Source organism: Pagrus pagrus (assembly GCF_965226575.1).
Source record: "Pagrus pagrus genome assembly, chromosome: 10".
Taxonomy (NCBI): domain Eukaryota; kingdom Metazoa; phylum Chordata; class Actinopteri; order Spariformes; family Sparidae; genus Pagrus; species Pagrus pagrus.
In genome coordinates, this window is record NC_140194.1 from 27,638,583 (window position 1) to 27,664,132 (window position 25,550).

The window sequence follows — 25,550 nt, forward strand, 5'->3', positions numbered from 1 at the left end:
AATCAACAACCTGATCCACTCTATGCGAAGGAGATGTGAGGCAAATGGTGGTCACACCAGATACTGACTGGTTTTCTGACCCCCCCCCCCCCAATAAAGCAAAACTGCACATTTCAGAGTGGCCTTTTATTGTGGTCAGCCTAAGGCACATCTGTGCAATATTCATGCAGTCTAATCAGCATCTTGATATGCCACACCTGTGAGGTGGGATGGATTATCTCGGTAAAGCAGAAGTGCTCACTAACACAGATTTAGACAGATTTGTGAACAATATTTGAGAGAAATGGTTCTTTTGTGTATATAGAAAATGTTTTAGATCTTTGAGTTCAGCTCATGAAAAATGGGAGCAAAAACAAAAGTGTTGCGTTTATATTTTTGTTCAGTGTATGAAGGGTAATTCACTCCACAATATTAGACTACGTATATTATTCACATGCAAAAACGTATCGCTACAATTTCATATCAGAGAACTTCTATCATATGTTAGACATGATCTGTAATCTGCATCGAGTTTCTACTTCTACACACTTTTTTTATGATGGAGTGTTGAGAATAAATTCAGGAGGAGTAAAAAGCTGCTCTGTTGTCTGGTGGTACATTGTGGATAGTTCTGTTTCTTTTGCCAGATGGCAGCAGGGTGAACAGACTGTGTCTGTCTGGATGTTGTGTTTTAGTATCCTATAATTTTTTTAGATAAAAAGAAGAACAACAAAGATAAAGAGATTGACCGAGTAGATAAATCAATACTAATGCCCAGGATGAAATTAAATTTGAACATGAAAATCTGCTCCTTAAAAAAGCCATTATTCAAATCAAGTATCTTATAAATCAGAAAATAAAACAGGTAAATAACTGGGCACTTTAGTGTAAAGACACAGGGTAAAGAGTAGTAAAAAGGTACACTGTGGCATTAGGACACCGTTTCCAACATGCAAATAACAGATGAAGTAGAATTTATCAGAAGTTTGCAGCATTTAAATGTATATACATTTCACATAATAACAAAGAATTTTGACTCAATGGCCTTTCTAAGATCAGTCAAGTTTAAATGTCGATCTGCTGAACAGAAACAGGATCTAAGAAAGGAAATAACAATATTGGAAGTTAAAAGCCTTATTGATAGCCTTCTTTAAAAAAAAAAAAAAGGAAAGGAAAAAGGCGCTAGGCATGGATGGATTACCAAAAGAATTTTATTTTTATTTTTTTATTTCATTACTTATGAATGTTATTAACATTGCATGGAGGCACCATATTCTCCCACAAACAATGCACCAGGCAATAATCAGTGTGATACCAAAACCAGGACAGCAGAGTATGGACCTGCAAGTTTAATTAGTAGTGACAATATTACCAAAGTCCTCAATAATCGAATAGTCAAGATACTCCAGATGAAATTAGCAAATAAATCACCTCTGAAAGGCACTAAATGGAAAGAAAAAGGAATCACACACCTTCACCACATTTTTGACCGTAACACCCTGCTATCATTCCAACAACTCGTTGATATATATGGCATCGAAAAACAACTATTTTTACAATACATCCAATTAAAAAAATACAATCAAGACAAAAATAGACATATCAAACACACATCTGGAACAACCACCACTATTGGACAGCATCAATAAAATCACAAAATCAAACAAACCACTCTCAAGACTATATGAACTTATATGCCCCACTGACAGTACACACCATATTCCAATAAACAAATGGGAACATCAACACCGATAACCAATTTTGGAATAACATTTGCAATGACACCTTCAGTATGTCCAGGAAGGCCAACATAAGACTAATACAATGCAACATCATCCACAGAACACACATTACACAACACAAAATGCACTTAATGGAATTAACTGGTTCAGACATATGCACTCATTGTACACCCAATACAACAGATGACTACCTCCATGCACTCTGGCTCTGTCCACCAACACACCATTTCTGGAAAGAAGTAACCACCACACTATCTCAGTTCACTGGCTGTAACATCCCACTTTCTCCTTCCATATGCATACTCGGCAATCTAGATACACTCAACACACATTCAAAACAAATCATAATACCCCAACTGAATTGAACAATTCAATAACATATATTCAACAATTCTCAGCTCAGCTCTTCTGCCGATGAGCTGATGCCACCACAACACCAATATAAGTCAATATAGGAGTTAGATCTTGATATTTTTTTTCTTTTCTGCATTCCTTTGGCCATGAACATAATTATCTTCTATTCCTTTTTTCCCTCCTTTAGCCTCGATGTTATACAGTTCCCTTTTCTTCTTTTTGTTTTTGTTTGTTTCTTGTTTTTGTTTTGTCTTTGTTTTGTTTTGTTTGTTTTTGTTAGTTTGTCTGTTTATGTAGGCCACTTTGCTTTTCAAATCATATGCTGGGATGTGAAAATGATAAATGTGCTGCCTGCTTTTTGAAATCCCATGATATTTTGTTTGGTCCTACTGTTTTATGATTTAATGATTAATCCATATAGATAAATATAATTTTGTATCTCTCTTTATGGAGTGCAGGCAGCATGGTGAGTTTGTTAAAAAAACATTTTCGTTTTGTGCTGTATTTGTAAATAAATAAATAATAAAAAAAAAAGAAATAATAAAAAAAAGTGCTACCATCAAACAGACATTTTACAAGATAGAAGTCTCAAAACAAATATTAGAAGCTGTTAATACTTCATTAAAACTAATGCCAAGCAAATGAAGCAAAACCAGAGAAAGTTTGGAATGGGCCTATCTTTATAAATTGATAAGTCAACAACAGCACTGATTTATGGAACTTCTTCTGAGATAGTTGCCCATTATCTCCCTCATGTATGTTTACATGTTACCCAACCTTTGGCTCAGAAAATTGGACAGAGGAAGTAAGCAGCATAAATGTGATTAAGAAAAATAAAAACCGAGTTTATTTGTTGATGATTTGATGTTATTTTTATAACACTAAACATCTCTTCCAAAGGCAATGGAGGTCGTAGAGGATTTCTCAAAACTATCAGGTAATATCCTGAATCACATGAATCCTGAACACTGAAAATACAAATTTATGCAAATTAATAAAGGACCATGTAGCATTCAAAAAGACTAAGATGTTTTCAATTGAACAAACATTAAGGTACCTAGGTTGTGATATAAGTTCTGAAAAAACACAATTATACAAGGATAACTTTCTTTCTTCAGTTAGTGAACCTAAAAGTATACAAATGGTCAGAATTGCCCATAAATGTAATTGGAAGGATAAATATGTTGATGATCTGCTGAAAATTATGATTATTTTTATTTTATTTCTTATTATATACCAATCTCTAACTTTAATCCCTCCAAGGTAATTCCGTATGCAACATAATGCTTTACTCACCTCTTTTGTCTGGTCTAATTAAGGCACAGTTTAGCAGAAATTTTCTGCAAAATGCAGGAAGAGAGGTCTCAGATTTCTAAATTTAGAGCTGTATTATTATGGCCCACTGATGTTTTATAAAGATCATATAATACATAACACAGTTTAAGAACTGTGGATAAATATTAAAAGCAAAAAGTGAAAGCCTCCCAACCTATTTACACCTCTGATTACAAAACAAAATGTAAAAGTATCTAACTTTGTTATAAATAGCACATTTAAATCACATAATAAAATGTACAAAAATATTAGGAGTGCAATTTAGTATCCCTAAGGAATCACAGATTTTGAATAATCAATCAATAAAACCTCAAATGTGTAGCTCACAGGAGGCACTTATTGTACAAGGGGAATCAAACATTTATCATATAAAATTCAAAATGTAATTTACACTATGATTTGGAGCCAGGACCCTATGAGGATGTTCTTTTCAAAAGAGAATAGAAGAATAAATTAACAGACAAAGCATACAAAATGCTAAAGGAACAATCGGAACATTGCTAATTGCTAAAGTTGTATGATACGTGGAAGTAAGATCTCCATTTTAAAGCCAACTCAAAAAGAAATGAAGATCTACAGCTAATACAATACAAAAGTGTGGCTCTCATGACAATCACTTTTGCTTTTTGTACCAAAGTAAACAAAGTCTGGAATGAAATCTAAGAATATATATCTTTTGAAACAAAAATTTGATTTACAGCTATTAATTTTTAAATCTTAACACACTTAACAGATTTAGAAAGATTGAGAAAAGACATTTTCTTAAGATAACACCCAAATTAAGCATTTCTATGAGGAATGGAAGCATTATTAAAAACTAACTAGCCGGGAAGGAAAGTGAGGCCTCCAATAGACAACACAAGACATATGATTAATGTGTGTGTGTGTGTGTGTGTGTGTGTGTGTGTGTGTGTGTGTGTGGTCTTGTTTTTTTGTGAATTTGTGGGGTTGTGTTAGGTTCAGGTAAGGTAAAGGGTTAGGGTTAGACAAGTAGTGGTTATGGTTAGGGATTTGGGTAAGGCTCCAGGAACTGAATTGAAGTCTTTGTAATGTCCCCACAAGTGATGAAAATGAGGATGTGTGTGTTATGTCGGGGCTGGGATGAGAGGTGTATGTGTTAGGTGTGAGATGAATAAATGTGATATAAATGCACTTGTGTCTGTATCTTGTGATTTATGACTTCTGTATGTTAATGTATTAATGTTTCAATTTAGCCTCACACCATCCTAGGATAGTATATGTCAGCTTATCCATCAAGGTATTATTACTCAGGTTGTTGGTAAGAGAGGAAAGCAAAACCTCATGGGGATGAAATTACCTAAAGATAATTATAAAATGAAAAAAAGACTTAAACAGCTATTAGAGCCTATAAAGAATATAGGCCCTGACCAAGACCAATGTAGTCTCTTGGTATTAATCTCTTCATCACTCATGTTTTAACTATCACTTGGTTGGTCTGTTTTAGCTGGCATCCAGCTGAACTGATATGGTTCCTGTGGTACTAGTAGATCTATGTCAAGTTTCTTCTGTTCTTTTTCACTGTTAACAGTCCTGTACCCGAGCAATGACATGGCCCCTTTACACACTTCCTGGATACGTTTGACCTTGTTATGGGGCAGTGTGGTGCGCCAAGCCTGAGAGACATCAGCAGCGTTTCGTGAAGTGATTTTAAAGGCCTCTTTCCTGGAGCCTTTGCCTTTCCCATGGGTCACCCTGTAGATCCATTCTGCCAACTGTGTGCTCATGTCCAGACCTACAAACTCATACATCCCACTTATCTCCCCAAGTGGGTTGAGCGCTACATCCTCATAGCGGACCATTTTGTAGCGGCCTTTGAGAAATGGAGGGGGGTTCATCATGGCCCTCTCATTGATCCGCACATGGCTACGGCAGATCTCTTGCATAACTTGATACTGCACCTCGCCTGCTGGAATGCTTCTTTGCTCCAAAAGGATGGCATTATCATTCATGAAGGCGTTGGCTGACTCCTCTCTAGATCGCGCAACAGCCCGAGGGTCTCGAACCAGGTGGATGATGCGGAGATTTAGGTTTGGATCCTGCAAGAGTGGGTATAGGGATTCCAACTCAAAAAATCGCACTGCTTTTAACACCACATGACTGTAAGTGCCACATGCCTCCTCCACCCTACGCAGGCCTCTTGCATCACATGTGTGGTGACACAGAGTCTGGTTGCTGAACTGGTCGCGAGGTGTGAGAGAACAGGCCGGCGGTGAGCAAATTGCCCGACTGTGACTCCACATAAACAACGAAGACACATTGTGTTGCTCTGGAAGGTAGGGCTCTATCGCAGAGAAGTCACACTGGTAAACACTCCGCAACAGATCCCTAACTGCCATTCGGAGCACCCGTGCACCAGGTTTCTGCATTTTGGTCCACACGTGCCAAGCGGGCTCCATGAGGTAGAAGACTGATGGATGCTGACTAAACACCTGACCCAGGAAGGATGAGCCTGATCGCCACGATGACAGCAGCAGAACGTGAACTTTGCCATTGGAGGGGGCAGAGCCACACGGACTGAGTTGGACGTACCAGCCACAAAACAGCACCACTGCTGCCCCCTGGAGGATCACCAGGAAAATCATGGTGCTGAGGTTCACTCTGCAGCGGAGCATGATGGCGGCGGACCACTGTCAGTCTCAGGTGCTTGATGCAGATCTTTCTCTTCCTCGTCCTTTGTGGAGATGTGTTTTGCCTCTGCCTGAGACAAAGCTGAGGGTAAATGAGAAAGTTGGAATGGAAGTAGAGAGAGAAAGAGAAGGAGAGGAGAGAGAAAGAGAAATAATTGAAATGTTGAATATAAAATACATTAATATTATTAAATACATATTTCAACAATGCACAAATCACCTTTAAAATACAGTGGATAATGACAAAAAATTCTCTGTCAGAATACCTAAATAAAAGCTTTGTCTATCTCTGCACATCATGCTTAACATTGTATAAGGAAGTATTTCAGTTAAGGAACACATAAAAATGACACCTAACGTAATAGTTAGCAAGGGCTCAATTTTCAGGAGGCACTGGTAATATAAGAGCAGGAAGAAATATGTAAGGGTGATGACTGAGGTGACTAAGAATCCTACAAGATGGCTCTCCTTGTCATGTAGTCCGGGCTAAAAGACAGAAAATACTACCAACTGGAAACCCTTTAGACCCTGTAGATTAAGACCTCCTGAAAATCGAGGGTCTAACAGAGGATGTCGTTCACTGTACAGATTGTAAAGCCCATTGAGGCAATGTGCTTGTGATTTCAAGCTATATAAATAAAAACTGATATGATTTATTTACCCCTTTAGTGTGTTAAGTAAATCCACAGCGTGTGACAAATCTCTTTGTATACTTTTGTATTAATAAAATGATCCTGTAAAACTCACGTCACATGAACTTGTTAATCAAGTACAAACAACTACTGTAAAATGTACTCTATTGCTATATATGCTGCTGTGAAGCAAATAAAACCTAACGAGCTGACACATGTTTATCACCCCTGCAGTCTATAATGTGAATGAGTTCAACTTGATCACCTAGTAAAAAACAAGTGTAGGTGGGCCTAAGAGAAAGAGCCAGTAGACTAAAGGGAACATAAAGTACTGAATCTCCACATGTGCCACATGTGGAGCTAGAAGTGTGTGTGTGTGTGTGTGTGTGTGTGTGTGTGTGTGTAAGGAGGGAAATTTACGGTCCAGAATAATTGAATCTTGATGCTCTAATGCCTTGATGTTGAGCCATATCCAATGCTCAGTGATGAGCTAACAATGCTTTACATAATCTGTCTTTTTTTTCTTTAGTAAGAATTCTCTCTTTCTGGCAAAGCATTTAGGAAAACACAGATTATAAGTGTTTCCCCAAAACATTTCATAGTGGAAAAGCCTCCTTAGGAGCATTGCAGCCATTATGGGAGGATCATTCTTTTAGAGTTAGATAGAAACAGCAACACCCACCACACCTACTTAGTGGTCTATCCAGCCGCTAAATTAATTTATTCCTGAAACAGTGAAGAGAGAGAAAAGAAGAAACAGACAGTGTTGCGGACTGTCCTTCGAAGTTTCCAGTGCAAGAACAAGTCACTGCTGACTGAGGTGATCCATGCAAGCGTACCATAATCTGTTGTGCTTATTGAACAAGCCCCGACATGAGCTCCTCACCTTCAGACCCTCAGGATACAAAGGTAAACATCCGAGATCATGACAGATCCTTCTTCCTCTATTTTCCTTCTCTCCCTATCATTAAGCCTTAGTAATCATCAATAGCTGGTAACGTTAACGCCACATATACACACTATTCAGGTTGCATTCATTTATCTACTTAGAACCCAGATCAGATCTTCTCAACATAAAAACACGTTGGCAACTTTACTCCAGTACAGTGTAAGAATCCACCCTTGTTATGATTGATAACCCAAACTTTGCAGTCAATGAGGTGAAACACCCATCAGCATGAACTATTAATGTCATTTAATAAAAATCCCATTGAGGCTAAACTGGCTATATTTTTACAAAATCACTTTAAATGTACAATATGTCATTTCTGACCAGGAGGTCTCTCTTTTAAAACAACAGATGTTTGCTGAGTGTTGTGTGGGGAGAGCCAGAAGGCGCGGGGTAGCAGAGCTGCTGCTCAGATAATCAGAGCCAGCCAGCTCTGAAGGAGAGAGCCCGGTGCAGAGCCAGACTTTCTGGAGAAATAAACACCGGGAGTCACATCGGATTCTGCCCTGATCTGGAGCAGTTTACTGATGGGTAAAGAGCAGAGGATTACAAAGTGTATCGATTGTTCATCAACCTGACTGTGGGCAGCGATCCATGGAGGTGACCTCTATTATTGGTGTTTAAGTAATATAAATTTGACTGCTGACTGGAGCTGTACAGGAAATGTTCTTTATTACAAGATCGAAACGATACAGAGAAGAGAGGGGAAAAAGAAGAGAGGAAACCGGAGTGCTGAGTTTAGTGAGAGGTTGACCTGAATTCAAACAGACAGACATTCACACCCTCAGTGTGTGCTGTTGCTTGTTATTTTATGGATATTGTGCAGTAATCTGGCTGTTGGGGCAAAGGGAACCACTAATAAACGAAAATTATGCAAAATGCAAATGATCCTGCAAACTAGCGCAGCAAATGAAACGCAATGTTACCTTGAACAAACTTGTCGATCTCTCTGAGTTTGAACATTGTTGGAAACATTTGGGATAACGGAGGTACACAACTCAACAAAATATATAACAAAAGTCTAGACAATTTTAGACATTTTAATGCAGATATCTTAGATATATCTTTTGGAATTGTCATTTAGGGAAACAAAGACTCGATGTTGGTGTCTGTAGCTTCTACTCATCCCGTCTCCCCTTTGATATTCACTGCCTGGCTGAAAAAAAAAGTCCTAGACTAGTATTTTGTTGGACCACCTTTAGCTTTGATTACAGCACACATTTGCCGTGGCATCATTTTGATAAGCTTATGCAATGTCACAACGTTTATTTCCGTCCAGAGTTGCATTAATTTGTCGCCGAGATCTTGTATTGATGATGGAAGAGTCGGGCTGCTGCGTAAAGTCTTCTCCAGCACATCCCTAAGATTCTCAATAGGGTTAAGGTCTGGACTCTGTGGTGGCCAATCCATGTGTGAAAATGATGTCTCATGCTTCCTGAACCACTCTTTCACAGTTTGAGCCCTATGAATTGTGGCATTGTCATCTTGGAATGTGCCCGTGCCATCAGGGAAGAAAAAATCAACTGATGGAAAAACCTGGTCAACCAGTATATTCAGGTAGTCAGCTGAGTTTTTGGGCACATAACGTTGCTGGGCCTGGACCTGACTAACTGAAGCAACCCCAGAACATAACACTGCCCCCAGAGGCTTGTACTGTAGGCACTAGTTATGATGGGCGCATCTCTTCTTCCGCCTCTCTTCTAACCCTGACGCACCCATCACTCTGGAACAGGTTAAATCTGGACTCATCAGACCACATGACCTTTTTCCATCGCTCCAGAGTCCGATCTTTTCAGAGTAACATCTTTTCCACGACCACAGGATATATCTTCCCACATGGCTGTTTAAGAAATCAGAAGCTCCTCACTGCATCAGTTAGGGTTAATTGACCTGTTGTCAGATGAAACATATTAATCACTGTAGTAACTATCCAATGGAAGGTACTAACCTATTTACTAAATTAATCCAGGTGGTGACCTTTTTTTTCCGCCAGGCAGTGTATAAATGTTTTGTATTTTGTCATATGAATGTCATTGGTGATTTTTTTTACTATTCAGTGAATCATAAGGCCCTTCCATTCTCTGGAATGATTTCCGACTATCCTTTGCTATCTGAAACTTCTGGCTGAATCTCTGGCCCAAAGCAGGATGCTTCCTCCTGAGTTGTCACATAATGTAATTCCTCTAAGTGGTTGCGGATGTGATTCATGGGGACTGGATGCAGATAATCGGCAGTTTCAAACATCTTCTTATATCCTTGAAATCTAGACCAGGTTGGATTGTTCAACAGTTTGTCAACCCAGGATTAATGTTGCACGATACAGCACTGCAGAGCCAAACTGTTGAATGTGCTCCAAAAGTAACTCGACAAGAGAGAGCTTACCATCCTTACTAACGGAGATGCTGTTAAATGACAAAACAGCAAGCCTTTTCTGCCTTTGTGCCTACGTTGTCTTTCTTATAAAGTATCAAGCACATTTGTATGCCTAAACATGTGTGTGACTGAGTCAGTGACATGAAAACGGCATTTCATTTACATTGCAAAGACCCAGATTCAATCCCCCCCAAATGTAGCTGTACTGTCAGAGTTTGAGAGGGATCGTGTTCTTGATGCTTATAAACCCTTAGAATAATACACTAGGAGTAGTCCAAAGCCTACTTTTTGTCATTTTCATAGACATGAAGGTCTGTATAATGTACATTTTGTCATCTGCTCATTTGGAGGTTATTCTGATAGCCAGTTCAATTTTGGATGTGCAGGCTAAAAAATCTGCTATTTGCTCATCACAGCCTGAAATGTATGACTGTGATGCAGCCATCATGTGTCTAACCTTTAATGTTTATTTAAACACCCAAGAGAGTATGGAAAGAACTGGGGATGCACAATATAATGGGCTGATAAACTATCAGCCAGTTAATAAGGAATGTATATAATCAGCTATCAGCCAATGATAGCCAAATGTAAAATAATCAGTTATCTTATCGTATCGGTCATGAGAAGCAGGTTATGATAATTGGTATTAGCTGAAAAAAAAATCTATATCACACATGAACAGAAGCCGTTTCAGGGATGAGGATGGACAACACCTGGGATGATTTTTCTAGTTTTATTTAGCTATATCGGTCAGCTAATACTGGCCTACCACAGATTTATCTGTATCATTGTATATGTTGGATAAGCACTGATATGAATACTTTTTTTGTAGAACATAATTCAGAAAAAGATGTTTGGGGTATTGCATAGCTATAACATTTTGAGTTTCATTGCAATGTCAGTTTGGACAATAACGTTTATTGTTACATTGTCATAAATGGTTGTTATCTATGTTGCAAGTTTACAAGTGTGTTGAACCCTTGAGCTCATCACTATGACACCTTACTGGCATCACTCTGATACATGGATGTCACCTTATCTTTATACTACTTCCACTTAACACTGACTACCTGTTTACATCTCTGTGTAAATATGTTTTGTGATTTTATGTTCAAACATCACAGTGTATATAGTTACGTGCACATCTTGTTCTTACCTGTCCATTAGATGTTAACTATATTTAACTATATATTTGATGTTTGCACTATTTTGTCTTCCATTTGTCCTCGCTAGTGATTTTCTTTTTATAAAAACTGTGTGAGCACTATTTGAGGGAGCGTGAGAACTATAAATGTAATGCCATTGACTGCATCACTGTAAATGTTGTGAATATAACTTTCAAGAGCTCCAAACTACATAAAAAGCATCATCAGTATGCATGGAAAGAGCCCTGTGATCAAAAGATAAATAAACTACTCAGTCATGCAGTCTTCTTCAACAATCTCAACAAAATGAGCTCAGGCCATTGGTGGATATACAGCAAAAAGCTTTTTTGGCAAATTAAATGAAATCACTTAATGCATTCATGACAGGGAATGTGTTTAAAGAAAGTATGGATACAGATGTATGTATCATCAGCTTTGTTGTTAGCTTCCATAAGAGTAGACCATGAGGGCTGGGGAGTGCCATAAATGAATGTTGGTTGTTTAAGTTTTTGTTTTAGTATAGTTACAGTACAATTGCAAGCATTTTGCCTGATGTTGCAATATATATTGCCAAATAAATATCAGAAAAATAGTCAAAAACCAAAAATATTGTGAAACTAACCCAAATACAGAGTGTTCTCACTTTACCTCCATGACCCTGCCCCCCTCTCTGGGGCTATAACGTTAAGTCACTGAGCCTCAAACTGGGACACCCCACTGGAGGGTGATTCATTAATGTCTCTGCATGGAGTTTTCATTTTTATCACTGCAATGACCCCAGGTCCTCCTCTCATATACACTAATGGTAACAATACTAATGCTGTTTAACATGACAAAACTTAATGGGGTGTCATGGAGCCCCCCGTGTCTTTCTGGGGTTTTAATAAACTCCGAGTTTAGTTGAAGTTCGCATAGTTTTATCTATGACTTTTGTCACCAAGCAAACCGCTAGTTTCCTTACTAGTCTCGATGTTGAGGACGAAAAGGGCGAAATTATTCATGCGTTGTCCCAAAAAGTGCGTCCGCAAGCTTCTTCCCAGCGGTCCCTCGGAAACTAGCTCCACGACTCACCAAGCTGAACAGAACAAACGGTCCTGGCCGAAGAGGGGTCCGTTAACTTGTCCTATTTTCACTACTTTTAGCATAAATACCTTACCTTTAGGCTTAGCTTTCGGCCGTGCTGCCTGTCGACAGAGCCGGTGCGCAGCGTCCCAACACCCTGCGGTCCACTCGTCTCCTCCCCTCTGTCCCCGGCCAGCAGCTGCTCGACTACCTCCACTGTCCGGTTGTGTACAAAGCGGTGTTTTGAGACGTGGCCAGAGGCTGTGCTGAGCTGACTGGCAGTGGGGCTGGGGGGGGGGGCTGGTGGTCCGAGATACAGGAGGGTGGTGGTGGGTGGGTGTGGTGCAGCAGGCGGGAGCGGAGCCAACTCATTCAATGTCCCAGCAGCAGGAGCAGAGAAGCGGCATGCTGCGAGAGAAGCCCGCACGGTCCTGTGTCTGAGGCATGGCTAAATTTACAGGTCCGGACCACTAAACATTTAGCATATGGGTCACTCTATGAAAACGTGCCATTTTTCCATTCTGAAAATCTGATTTTCAAAGTATTATTTTTTTGTGTGTGTAAGGACTTATTGGTTTAAGTAGACCCTTACCTGTCAGAAAAAAATGTGGTGCCCTCTCAGGCTATCTTATATATTTATTTATTTTCCTAAAATAATGAACATGCACATGTGTGTTTTGTCAATCCGTTACCAACACCAAATTGTATTAAGTAAGTATTTGAAGTGACACTTCAAAATAAGTCTGGTATATTATGAAAGATAGATCATCCCTGTTTACATTCAGAGTGTGTATAAATGAAAATAACAAGGCATTTTTTTTTACATGGATGGATATGCTCAATGCATATCGGCCAAGCCACTGTATGTTAGTTTTTAGGAAAACAATCATGAGAAAAGTAATATGTTTAAAATCATATCCTAAATACTCAAGGGGTATTGTTATATTTTACTTAACATTAAAATAGGTTATTTATATTTGTCTTTTTTTTCTATTTATTATAGAGAGTATTCTAAGAGTAACAAGTTTGACAATAGAATACCTGTTCAGGAGATGTGTTTGTTTTTAGACTGTATGTAAGTGGATTTCGCATAGAACATTATGGACATGAATGCTGACACACATACATGTAAAACAGTTATTTTATCAACATTTTGAAATAATTAAAAACTTAACTCATTTACATCAACCTGAAATGATGCTTTCTGATGCATCCTCCTAAATACAATCGGTGTCATTCAAATCTCACAGGAATATCTGATAAAAAACAGCAGAGCAGCCTCTCCTTTAACAAACTGTGCTGCAAATTCAACAATCTGGTCAAACTTTTGCTCACACAAAACAAATATTCGGTAACATAGGAAGTAACACAGGAAATATTTGTCACAGCACACTAAGAAACAATTTCACAAATTGATTGAGTAACAATAAACAATAAACAACAGCAATAAACAATTTGACAAAGTAACATTTTCCTCGGATCAAGCAAAGGCCAAGCGTACTTGGCTTAAAACTCTCTTGTAACAGGTAAGTAAACATAACAGGTAAGTATTGATTGAATTGGCCTTCTCTATTCAGTTAGTTCTGCTCAGACGTCTTTCTGAATTTCTACATGCTGCAACGACACATTCTGGGGTGCAGGAATGAGCCTCACAATATCGTCAAGCAGGGTCCACAGCATCCCTACGCTGCCTGTATCGGCGCTGTTTCTCTGCTGCAGATAGAGGCATCTTAACAAAAGCATGTAAAATACAAATGCATATTAAATCACCTTTCTTGCTCACAATAGGTTATTTCATATTGTAACATATTTCTGTATGATTTGAAGAAGTTTCAAAACCTAACGAGATTATATGAGGTAAATACACATCGGTGTTCAATAACATATGAATAATTTGGTATATGTATATATATATATATATATATATATCATTTTAATTAGCTTACAAACACATTTAGGGACAAAACATGCTATCCTTAATATAAATAACATTAATAATGATGTATTGTATAAATAATGTGTGTTTTGGACACGGCAGGGAAAGGGTTAATAGTAACAGGTTTGACAGTAACAGGTTTGACGAAATATGTTTTAGGCAGCCATTACGAGCCATGTGGTTCACACCATGATGCCACATTTTAATTTAAAATGTTTAACTTTTTAATACATGATATTATGGTAACGCGGGTTGTCACACTATGATCGTCCCCTTTAGTCAAACTAAACACAACTCAATGAAAATTCATTAAAAGAGAGGAGCACTTACTTGTCTGTTTGGCAGCTTCCTGATAAAAGGTAGATGATGTCACTTCCTGAAAATGATCAGTCGCCACCAGAATAAAATGTTGGCAGTTAACATTTCTGCAAACCGCAGATGGGTGTGTACACCTGTATGTTGCGAAATTATATTCACAGAATATGTGTATGATCTGACTTTTATATCAGCAGCTATGAGGCCAAATGAGCATACATTGCATGCACAGCTTTCATGTCTTTAACAATACACCAATGTGTTATTGTCCAGATTTGTTATCTTTTAGGGATACTGATGCGTTAGTGGCTAGAAGCAGGTGTCAAAACACATCATTAATATGGCAGATAATGACGTAGAGGCTAGAATTGAAAAGAAAAGAAAAATATAGCAACAACAACTGTAGTTATTGCTGTACAACAACAAAAAACAAAACAAAGCAAAACATAAAATGGCTCTATATAGCTCATCTGGTGTAACCAAAGTCTCAGGATGATCTGGGATTCCAAATTCATTTGAAAGGAGTTTACATACATGACGCATGGCCGAGATCACTTAAAGTGTATCTCTCTGCAAAATGCAACCTAGGCTTTTTTTGTGAAGAAACCCGAGTCAAACCTTTGTGTAAAAGCATAATTACGACCAAAAAGCCACTTTTAAGATTTACCGTAATTTCGTTTTCGGGTCAAAATAATTTTCAACGGCGTGCTAGGGGAAACATTGCGGTAGCATCAAAATCGCTGTTTTTAAAACACTATAAAGACTCGACATGACATGGTAAAAAAAAATTAAATTGTGGCCACGATATAGCTATAACCTGCGCACGAAATACTAATTCATGGCCACGAAATATTAATTTGTGACACAAGTCTCAAGTTAGTACCAAGTCATATTTTCTTTCCTTTTAAGAGTGAGTCTTGAATCAGTGTAAGTGGTGCCACTCAGCTAAAATACAGGTGTGTTAAGTGCCTACAATTTAGCTCATTAAGCAAAGCATGTGACATCACTAAACAGACAACATTTTATTCAGTCGCCACCAGAAAAAAATGTTGGCAGTTAACATTTCTGCAAACCGCAGATGGGTGTGTACACCTGTATGTGTATGTTGTGACTTTTATATCAGCAGCTATGAGGCCAAATGAGCATACATTGCATGCACAGCTTTCATGTCTTTAACAATACACCAATGTGTTATTGTCCAGATTTGTTATCTTTTAGGGATACTGATGCGTTAGTGGCTAGAAGCAGGTGTCAAAACACATCATTAATATGGCAGATAATGACGTAGAGGCTAGAATTGAAAAGAAAAGAAAAATATAGCAACAACACCTGTAGTTATTTCTGTACAACAACAAAAAACAAAACAAAGCAAAACATAAAATGGCTCTATATAGCTCATCTGGTGTAACCAAAGTCTCAGGATGATCTGGGATTCCAAATTCATTTGAAAGGAGTTTACATACATGACGCATGGCCGAGATCACTTAAAGTGTAACTCTCTGCAAAATGCAACCTAGGCTTTTTTTGTGAAGAAACCCGAGTCAAACCTTTGTGTAAAAGCATAATTACGACCAAAAAGCCACTTTTAAGATTTACCGTAATTTCGTTTTCGGGTCAAAATAATTTTCAACGGCGTGCTAGGGGAAACATTGCGGTAGCATCAAAATCGCTGTTTTTAAAACACTATAAAGACTCGACATGACATGTTAAAAAAAAATTAAATTGTGGCCACGATATAGCTATAACCTGCGCACGAAATACTAATTCATGGCCACGAAATATTAATTTGTGACACAAGTCTCAAGTTAGTACCAAGTCATATTTTCTTTCCTTTAAAGAGTGAGTCTTGAATCAGTGTAAGTGGTGCCACTCAGCTAAAATACAGGTGTGTTAAGTGCCTACACCTTAGCTCATTAAGCAAAGCATGTGACATCACTAAACAGACAACATTTTATTCAGTCGCCACCAGAATAAAATGTTGGCCGTTAACATTTCTGCAAACCGCAGATGGGTGTGTACACCTGTATGTGTATGTTGTGACTTTTATATCACAACATACACATCTGTCACATACACATAGCTGCTGATATGCCAAATGAGCATACATTGCATGCACAGCTTTCATGTCTTTAACAATACACCAATGTGTTATTGTCCAGATTTGTTATCTTTTAGGGATACTGATGCGTTAGTGGCTAGAAGCAGGTGTCAAAACACATCATTAATATGGCAGATAATGACATAGAGGCTAGAATTGAAAAGAAAAGAAAAATATAGCAACAACACCTGTAGTTATTTCTGTACAACAACAAAAAACAAAACAAAGCAAAACATAAAATGGCTCTATATAGCTCATCTGGTGTAACCAAAGTCTCAGGATGATCTGGGATTCCAAATTGATTTGAAAGGAGTTTACATAGAGTTTGCATGGTCGAGATCACTTAAAGTGTAACTCTCTGCAAAATGCAACCTAGGCTTTTTTTGTGAAGGACCCCGAGTCAAACCTTTGTGTAAAAGCATAATTACGACCAAAAAGCCACTTTTAAGATTTACCGTAATTTCGTTTTCGGTTCAAAATAATTTTCAACGGCGTGCTAGGGGAAACATTACGGTAGCATCAAAATCGCTGTTTTTAAAACACTATAAAGACTCGACATGACATGGTAAAAAAAAATTAAATTGTGGCCACGATATAGCTATAACCTGCGCACGAAATACTAATTCATGGCCACGAAATATTAATTTGTGACACAAGTCTCAAGTTAGTACCAAGTCATATTTTCTTTCCTTTAAAGAGTGAGTCTTGAATCAGTGTAAGTGGTGCCACTCAGCTAAAATACAGGTGTGTTAAGTGCCTACACCTTAGCTTATTAAGCAAAGCATGTGACATCACTAAACAGACAACATTTTATTCAGTCGCCACCAGAATAAAATGTTGGCCGTTAACATTTCTGCAAACCGCAGATGGGTGTGTACACCTGTATGTTGCGAAATTATATTCACAGAATATGTGTATGATCTGACTTTCATATCAGCAGCTATGAGGCCAAATGAGCATACATTGCATGCACAGCTTTCATGTCTTTAACAATACACCAATGTGTTATTGTCCAGATGTGTCTTGAGTCCAAGTCACAGTGACTCAAGTCAAATTATTCCAATGATGCTGTGTGATATGGGCTCAGGGTCTCTGTACTATGAATATTGTTCATCTGAAGTTATATATTCTATAGTTGCATAGTTATATTGCTTTTTGTCATTTAGAATATAATCTGTTGGATTACTAAAAAGGGTAACACTTAAAGATCATCATTAATAAGTAGTAAATGTATTATGTCATATGGTTATTATTATATCTTATTATTATAATGATTATTTTCTACTTGTAAATACAATCTATTTTTAGTTCTGCACAAAGTCTGTTCTATGTTATTGCTGATGTAGCATGTTGGGGGCTACAACTGCATTTATTGCACAATACTGCTTTGTATAATGACAAACAGAACTTAAACTACAATATTAAATGCTACCTAAATATGAATACATCAGTAATAATACTCAAATAATATTGTCTATAAAAGTAAAAACAATGTGCCACCTCCACTATTAAACCAGTTAGAGGATGAAGAGGAGGGACATTTTGTTATAATGGGTGTCAAGCCAGACTGTCTGTGCTGATGGTGGGACTGTTGTAAACAACTGCATTCATACACCTGAAACCCATGTTACAACTGTCAGTGCTCGTACTTTACGTCTGCAGCTTGTAGGGTGTGAGGGTTTGGGGAGTAAACACAGAGTGATCACACTGAATTCAATAGCTGTCAGGTCTCTCTCACACATGGGGTAACCTTTCAGACACCGCTTGTGTTTTTCATTGTTCATACATGTAGCCTCATTCAGGAGCATTTCCTTCTTGTACGCTATCAAACATGCCACGGCAAAGATGCAAATTATGGGGGAAGGGACAGTTCTACTATAGTAAAATATCAACTTACTGGTATGAGGACTACACAAAACCATCCAGTACTGGCTTTGGTTAAGCTTTTTGTTCAGAGATTGATCCTAAGATTCATCCAAAGAAAAAAAAAAATACAACACAAAAATGAAAGGATGCACCTGGTTCCTGTATGAGCCAGACTCATATCCTGTCAATCTGCTCTCTCCAGCCAAAGTCAAAGCTCTCTGGTCACCATTGAATGCTTGTTGGATGAGGAGAGAGGAGTGGAAGGGGTAGAGGGTGACTTTGCCCCAGGGCACTGATGTAGAATCAGTTTGCAGTAAGGTGTGAAAAAAGGCTTGTTAGATTCTAACACACCTCGTTAAAAGGTTGTTTCGTATGTAGTCAAAACAAACAAACTTAAGAGACATGACCCCCAGTATGGGTATCAATCATGTTAATGGCAACATCGGTCAATCTACAGGTAGACCTTTTTAAGACTGAGAGCTACCTCAAGGAGAGAGAGTAACATGGAGGACAACTACTTTATAACCATACATATTGTGGTGCGAAGCACTGCAAATGTTTGTTTGATAAGTACTACACGAATAGAAGCAGTTACCAAAAAATGCACATCTGTAAGCCTAGTCATGTGAAGTCAATAATTAATGCCGAATCAATATATTTTTTCAATGGCCGCTTACAGTCCAAAGTCCAAAGCACACCTGTGAAGAAAAACCAAATTGTTTTGCTGAGTGTACACCCCCTCATGGCAAGTCCAATTCATGGCCTCCGTGAATTGGAGTCATCATCAGTCGTCAGTTGTCATCAGGCCATTCCGTAACAGTTTTGCAGTGTGGCAGGGAGCAGGTTACTGCCATGGGGGAGTGCCATTGCCATGAGGTGGTGTACTTAGTCTGGAGGGGTGTTTGGGTGGGTGGTGTATGACAAATGGCATCCACATGAATACCAGGAGTCAAGGTTTCCCAGCAGAACACTGCATTGTAACAAGATGACCATTGTAGATCACTTCACTTGCCGGTGGTTTTAATGTTGTAGTTGATTGGTGTATATTTCAGCTGTAATTCACAACTCAAGGTTTCTGCCCAGGACACAACTGTGCATCCTCAGTCATAGCTCCGCCAGCAAGCCTGGTGCTCTGAGATCAGTTTTGGGTTCACAGGCAAGAGGATGGAATAGAGAGAAGACGAACAGGCATAAAGTGTGGAAATAAGAAGAGCCCACACTCTCCCTGTGTGTCTACATGTGTCTAAGTGGAGACAGGTGTGCTGAGTAGAGTAGAGGCCCACCAGTTGCATCCCATCCTGTAATCAAGCCTCCTACAAAGACTCAGCTCTGCTCTTGTTTCTAGTCTGTCCTCTTGCACAGTCAAGCTCCAGTCTCTTAGCCTCTTTCTTTACCTTGTGAGGCAGCTGGATTTGCAAAATCTTGTGATCATGTCATTTTACAAGTCCATCTTGACCGACTTCAAGCTATACGCTTTTGGGCCAACCACAGTAGTTCGACCAATCAGTGTCACATAAGGAACTGCTGGCAGCTAAATGCGTGGCTGATGTATTTTGGACAACCAGTGGGAGAAGGGATTGTTAGTTTGAAGACAGCAATGGCCAATCCTCAAGTGGTTAGCGGAGCTGCTATAGCAACTGATATCAGAACTGGAGAGTATATTTTACTGAAAGAAGAGCGGAGAGTGGCACTGAAGGCTTTCTCCATGGAGACAGAGGGATCATCCAATCCTTTACAAAGTACTTTCTGATAGGGCTGGCCTTTTTCCAGACAGTTTCTAATGCTGCGTTCCAGATAACTGACACCCTACTAGAAAACAAGGCATGCCCCTTACAAACTCCTGCTTGTAAAATTGCGGCCAATCGATCTTCTCTGAGTTCACGAGGGAGCAGTTGTATGACAAGGGTGTATTTGTAGACACTATTTGTATTAGGTTAATGAATGAATTATTCATTTCCAACTAGCCTACAAAAGTGTCTTAATATCCAATTTATAATGTTGACTGTTACCTTATGTGTCGTATTTTTCCTCCTCTTCCCACCAAACATTAGACGTCTGATAGACGTCCAGATCATGTCTATATTGCGTCCGTCGGTCCAAGACCAATTCTGGACCACTACACGACGTGCAAACTAGGTCTGCTATTTGGACGTCTAATCATGACCCCACTTGGACGTCAATATGCAGTTGAACATTTGAACGTCGGGCTAGGTCACTTATTTCGACGTCTAAGACAGGTGCAGGTAATTGACATGATGTAATTTATTTATTTACATTATTATTATTATTATTATTATTATTATTATTATTATCATAGTAGTAGTAGTAGTAGTAGTAGTATGGGCATGATGACATATTTTGTGATTACACATTATTTTTGAATAAAAGTAATATTTTTGTTTGTTTACATTTTTGTTTTTCTCTTTTAAAATAGTGTTATTCTGTTTATTACAACAATAAAGGTGTAGCCTTTGGGGAAGGGGGGGGGGGATGTTACAGTCAACGCCATTGTGATTGGCTGAGGCATTGCGTCATCAACGTACATCATAAGAGCCTCTCCCATTGGCCCAGGTGTTTCTCTACGGTGAAAGCAAATGGCCGCTCGGCTCTGTGCACCTTCGACCTCTACAACAACCCGAAAATCAGCGTCGTCCACTAAATTGCAGGTAAGTTCGGTCAGCACATAGACCCATAAGTTAATTTTATGTTCATTTATGCATTTATAGCGTTTGCCGTTTTAGCTTTATGCCTCAAACCTGTTGTTGCTACAATTAGCATTACATCTGCTAACGTTAGCTTTTGAACACGACCAACTTTGTTTAACGTACAACGAAACCGGCGAAAAATAAATACATGGAGTGAAGCGCTGGAGCCGTGGGCCATTACACGACCGTTATCGGCAACAGGCCTCCAGTGTTAACGAGCAGGAGGGCCATTGTGTTGAGCTGGGGAGCGGCCGGGTGTTAGCAGCGGATGCTAACCGCTAATGCTAGTCGAAGTTGGCATCGAGCTACCTCACAACACAGCCATCTTTCTTGTTAGCGGTCGAGGCTTTATTTGTCGGTGACAGCCGGTTATGGGTCCGCGGCTCCAGCGCTTATTTCTTTTTCTTTGACGTGCTGCTGCTGAGATAGACAGAGAGAGAGAAAGATTAGCACTTGCTAACACCCGGGACAGCTAATGGGGCTAGCAGCACAGACCAATATACAGGCGGGGGGAGGGAGCGCTTCACAGCCACGTTAGTAAGGTGTTTCTAAATCCTTTTTTCTTATCCTTTTGTCAGGTGGTGTTTGGTCCTCTTTTGAAAGTGAGTGAGGTGTCCTGCCCTTTGGAAGCCACCTAAACAAGGTACAGATTGTGACCTCATGCTCCTTTGCACACACCCAGTCAAATAAATTGTCAGACTAAACTGACTTGTACTGCATCTGTGTCTACAGATGGCTATGAAAATGAGACAATGGCGGAAAGGCCAAAGAGACATGGATGAACTTCTGCGTCATGACAGCGAAGATGAACATCAGAGCTAACCTTTTTTTTTTTTTTTTTACACGTTTGTATATACTGCCTGCTGTTGTATTGTCAACTGACGTCTGCAATTAAAAATGGGTGACAAAACAGTCAGGATTTGATTGTGATTTATTATAACGTGACTGTAGAAACGTGTCCAGAAGGTAGGAACCTGTTTTCCTGTACCAGCTAATTTTACTGTAGCGTCATTTGGTTATGCATAGGAACTAAACCAGCAAAAAAAAAAAAGAGTAATATGAGTTATAATTTGACGTAGAAAAGACGTCCACAACGACCATATTTGGACTAGAAATAGCTCCTGCACGGCGGTACTGTGGACGTCATAAATGGACGTCAAGTATACGTTGAAAGAAAGACGTTGTCTGGAGTAACAGTCTGCACCTTGAGTTGACCAAAATTAGACGTGCAAAAATGACTTGGAAAAGACGTCGTTTGGACGTCTCTTTGCGCAGTGGGTTATTCGCTCATAGTGCAAGGAGGCTGCACTCCTGAGGGTTCAATTCTGTGTACGCTTGCCTAAGAGCTGTCGTGCACCTGGAACGCTTTGAGGTCAGAAGTTCAAAGTTTCAACTAGGAAATTATGACGTTGTCTGGAACCTGGCATAAGATGGTTCTGAGTTACAAACCATCTGGTAGATACAATTTAGGTTTACTAGCTAGCCTTAACATTACTAAGCTAAGCTGAACATGACAAGCACTGTACCGTCTTAGGTTTCGCGTGTTAGCATTGTCAATGTGAGGATGTTAGTACGCTGATAACATTTAGTTCAAAGCACGGCTGTGGTCATGTCTCACTCACATGTAAGAAAACACCTAATATTATCGTAATGAACGTAAACAACAAACATGGCTACTGTTAGTACTCACTGCTGTCAAGCTAGTGTGTTAGTAAATTAGAAATTTGGGCTGCACATTCTCAGCCATTCTAGTGTCACTAGCTCACTAACAGTTTTAGCAATACATTCACCTAGCCCTGTGGAAGACTCCAGTCATACACCATGAGACCTGGCAGGCAGGTACAGACAGACAAGTGGTTTAATCTTTTAGGGCCAAATGAAATGACTGGATGGGTTTATTAGAAGCCTGCAACAGCCACAGATACTGGATTTTTTCTTTTCTTTTATTTGTCAGAGCATTTGATTTATTGATTGCCGTTAAAGAGATTTTCTTTTATATAAAAAATAATAGAATAATTTACTAACCCTAGTTTTAAGAATACAATAATATCAGATGTTAAAGTTATAAATGAGAAAAACTAATACAGCCTTTGTGCAACATAGAAAGCACTTTCATATTTTCTGTTATTACAAAGCATCAATGGAAATGCCATACATTACAATTAACAAAAATATGTTTCCTTCTTTCCTTTTTGCTTGTCCTTATTTTCAATACCCAATAACATAGCCTGAATTTGTAGCGATCCATTGCTTCACAATTTCTAAAATGTAGCCTTATTGAGTGAACAGGGTGTGACCCTCAGTAAACTGTCTGGAACAACACAAACTGGCAGAGTGAGTGGTTTAAATGATCTAATACAGTCCAGATCCACACAAACACACACACAAACTGGTGTGGACAAGCACATTTACTAACACCTCCTGGGACATTGAGTCAGAGGAAAAATGAAAACCATGACTCTCGCCTCTAAAAGACTGCAGACCCTCCTACAGAGTACAGCAATATAGCAGTTTATAAGGGACATCTGTTTACTTATGAAATTGTAGTGTGTACTATTGTGTGTGTGTGTGTGTGTATAGTAATTAAGTTCACATTCACATGACTCCTCCGCCCTTTTACAACAAGTGAGACCACAGAGCATCCTAGTTTACTACATGGAGGAAGGACTTCAGTACAGCATTGTTTCGTGACATTGTATGCTAATGTGTCACTTCCAGAAAGAGAATCAGTATCACCTGTATGTGCAGAGCTTTTTACAATCGCCATTTACGAAGACAAGAAAATTACTTTCAGTATGATCGATTATAAGAGTGAGTCTTGAATCAGTGTAAGTGGTGCCACTCAGCTAAAATACAGGTGTGTTAAGTGCCTACAACTTAGCTCATTAAGCAGACGTTTTAGGAAGCAAAGCATGTGTCATCTCATGTGTCATGGCCACGAAATATTAATTTGTGACACAAGTCTCAAGTTAGTACCAAGTCATATTTTCTTTCCTTTAAAGAGTGAGTCTTGAATCAGTGTAAGTGGTGCCACTCAGCTAAAATACAGGTGTGTTGAGTGCCTACACCTTAGCTCATTAAGCAAAGCATGACATCACTAAACAGACAACATTTTATTCAGTCGCCACCAGAATAAAATGTTGGCAGTTAACATTTCTGCAAACCGCAGATGGGTGTGTACACCTATATGTTGCGAAATTATATTCACAAAATATGTGTATGATCTGACTTTTATATCAGCAGCTATGAGGCCAAATGAGCATACATTGCATGCACAGCCTTCATGTCTTTAACAATACACCAATGTGTTATTATCCAGATTTGTTATCTTTTAGGGATACTGATGCGTTAGTGGCTAGAAGCAGGTGTCAAAACACATCATTAATATGGCAGATAATGACATAGAGGCTAGAATTGAAAAGAAAAGAAAAATATAGCAACAACACCTGTAGTTATTTCTGTACAACAACAAAAAACAAAACAAAACATAAAATGGCTCTATATAGCTCATCTGGTGTCACCAAACCTTTGTGTAAAAGGTCTCAAGTTAGTACCAAGTCATATTTTCTTTCCTTTAAAGAGTGAGTCTTGAATCAGTGTAAGTGGTGCCACTCAGCTAAAATACAGGTGTGTTAAGTGCCTACACCTTAGCTCATTAAGCAAAGCATGTGACATCACTAAACAGACAACATTTTATTCAGTCACCACCAGAATAAAATGTTGGCAGTTAACATTTCTGCAAACCGCAGATGGGTGTGTACACCTGTATGTTGCGAAATTATATTCACATAATATAATTTCGCAACAAAGCAAAACATAAAATGGCTCTATATAGCTCATCTGGTGTAACCAAAGTCTCAGGATGATCTGGGATTCCAAATTGATTTGAAAGGAGTTTACATAGAGTTTGCATGGTCGAGATCACTTAAAGTGTAACTCTCGGCAAAATGCAACCTAGGCTTTTTTTGTGAAGAAACCCGAGTCAAACCTTCGTGTAAAAGCATAATTACGACCAAAAAGCCACTTTTAACATTTACCGTAATTTCGTTTTCGGGTAAAAATAATTTTCAACGGCGTGCTAGGGGAAACATTACGGTAGCATCAAAATCGCTGTTTTTAAAACACTAAGAAGCCTCGACATGACATGAAACTTTGCTCGGAGTATCACCAGGGTCTCTACACATGAACACGAGCACTGAGAGCATTGTTTGTGTACAGAGTTTACTAAAAAGGTTTTTGAACAACTCACGCTTGCAGTAGCTTGCTCCGCTCGCCGCCGTCCTGCCAGTCAAGTGTCAATCTCCAAGTGCGACGTAACAACACGGAGGAGACAGAGAGCTCCTAGAGCGTCGACGTAGTTTCACTTTAAGACGGGGTGCTCGCTAACACTTTAAGCTTTGTAGCTTAATTT

General features: G+C 38.9%; 1 protein-coding gene and 1 long non-coding RNA gene across 3 annotated transcripts; one reads left to right on the plus strand and one right to left on the minus strand.

The window, feature by feature from the left end:
* Positions 1-1,172: 1,172 nt before the first annotated feature.
* On the minus strand, positions 1,173-25,432 carry chst6 (carbohydrate sulfotransferase 6). 2 transcript variants are annotated; one of them, XM_084364281.1, is made up of 2 exons: positions 25,389-25,432; positions 1,173-6,140 (listed from the first exon to the last, which is right to left on the minus strand). In XM_084364281.1, the coding sequence occupies exon 2, from the start codon at positions 6,041-6,043 to the stop codon at positions 4,847-4,849; it is 1,197 nt and encodes a 398-aa protein (XP_084220407.1). In that variant the 5' UTR covers positions 6,044-6,140; positions 25,389-25,432; the 3' UTR covers positions 1,173-4,846. The 2 variants fall into 2 exon arrangements, with proteins under 2 accessions (XP_084220407.1, XP_084220406.1); XM_084364280.1 differs by lacking the exon at positions 25,389-25,432 and adding an exon at positions 12,314-12,442.
* On the plus strand, positions 21,007-22,160 carry LOC311263724. The gene is made up of 3 exons (XR_014623394.1): positions 21,007-21,100; positions 21,718-21,782; positions 21,872-22,160. It is a non-coding gene; the product is annotated as an uncharacterized lncRNA (long non-coding RNA).
* Positions 25,433-25,550: the final 118 nt, after the last annotated feature.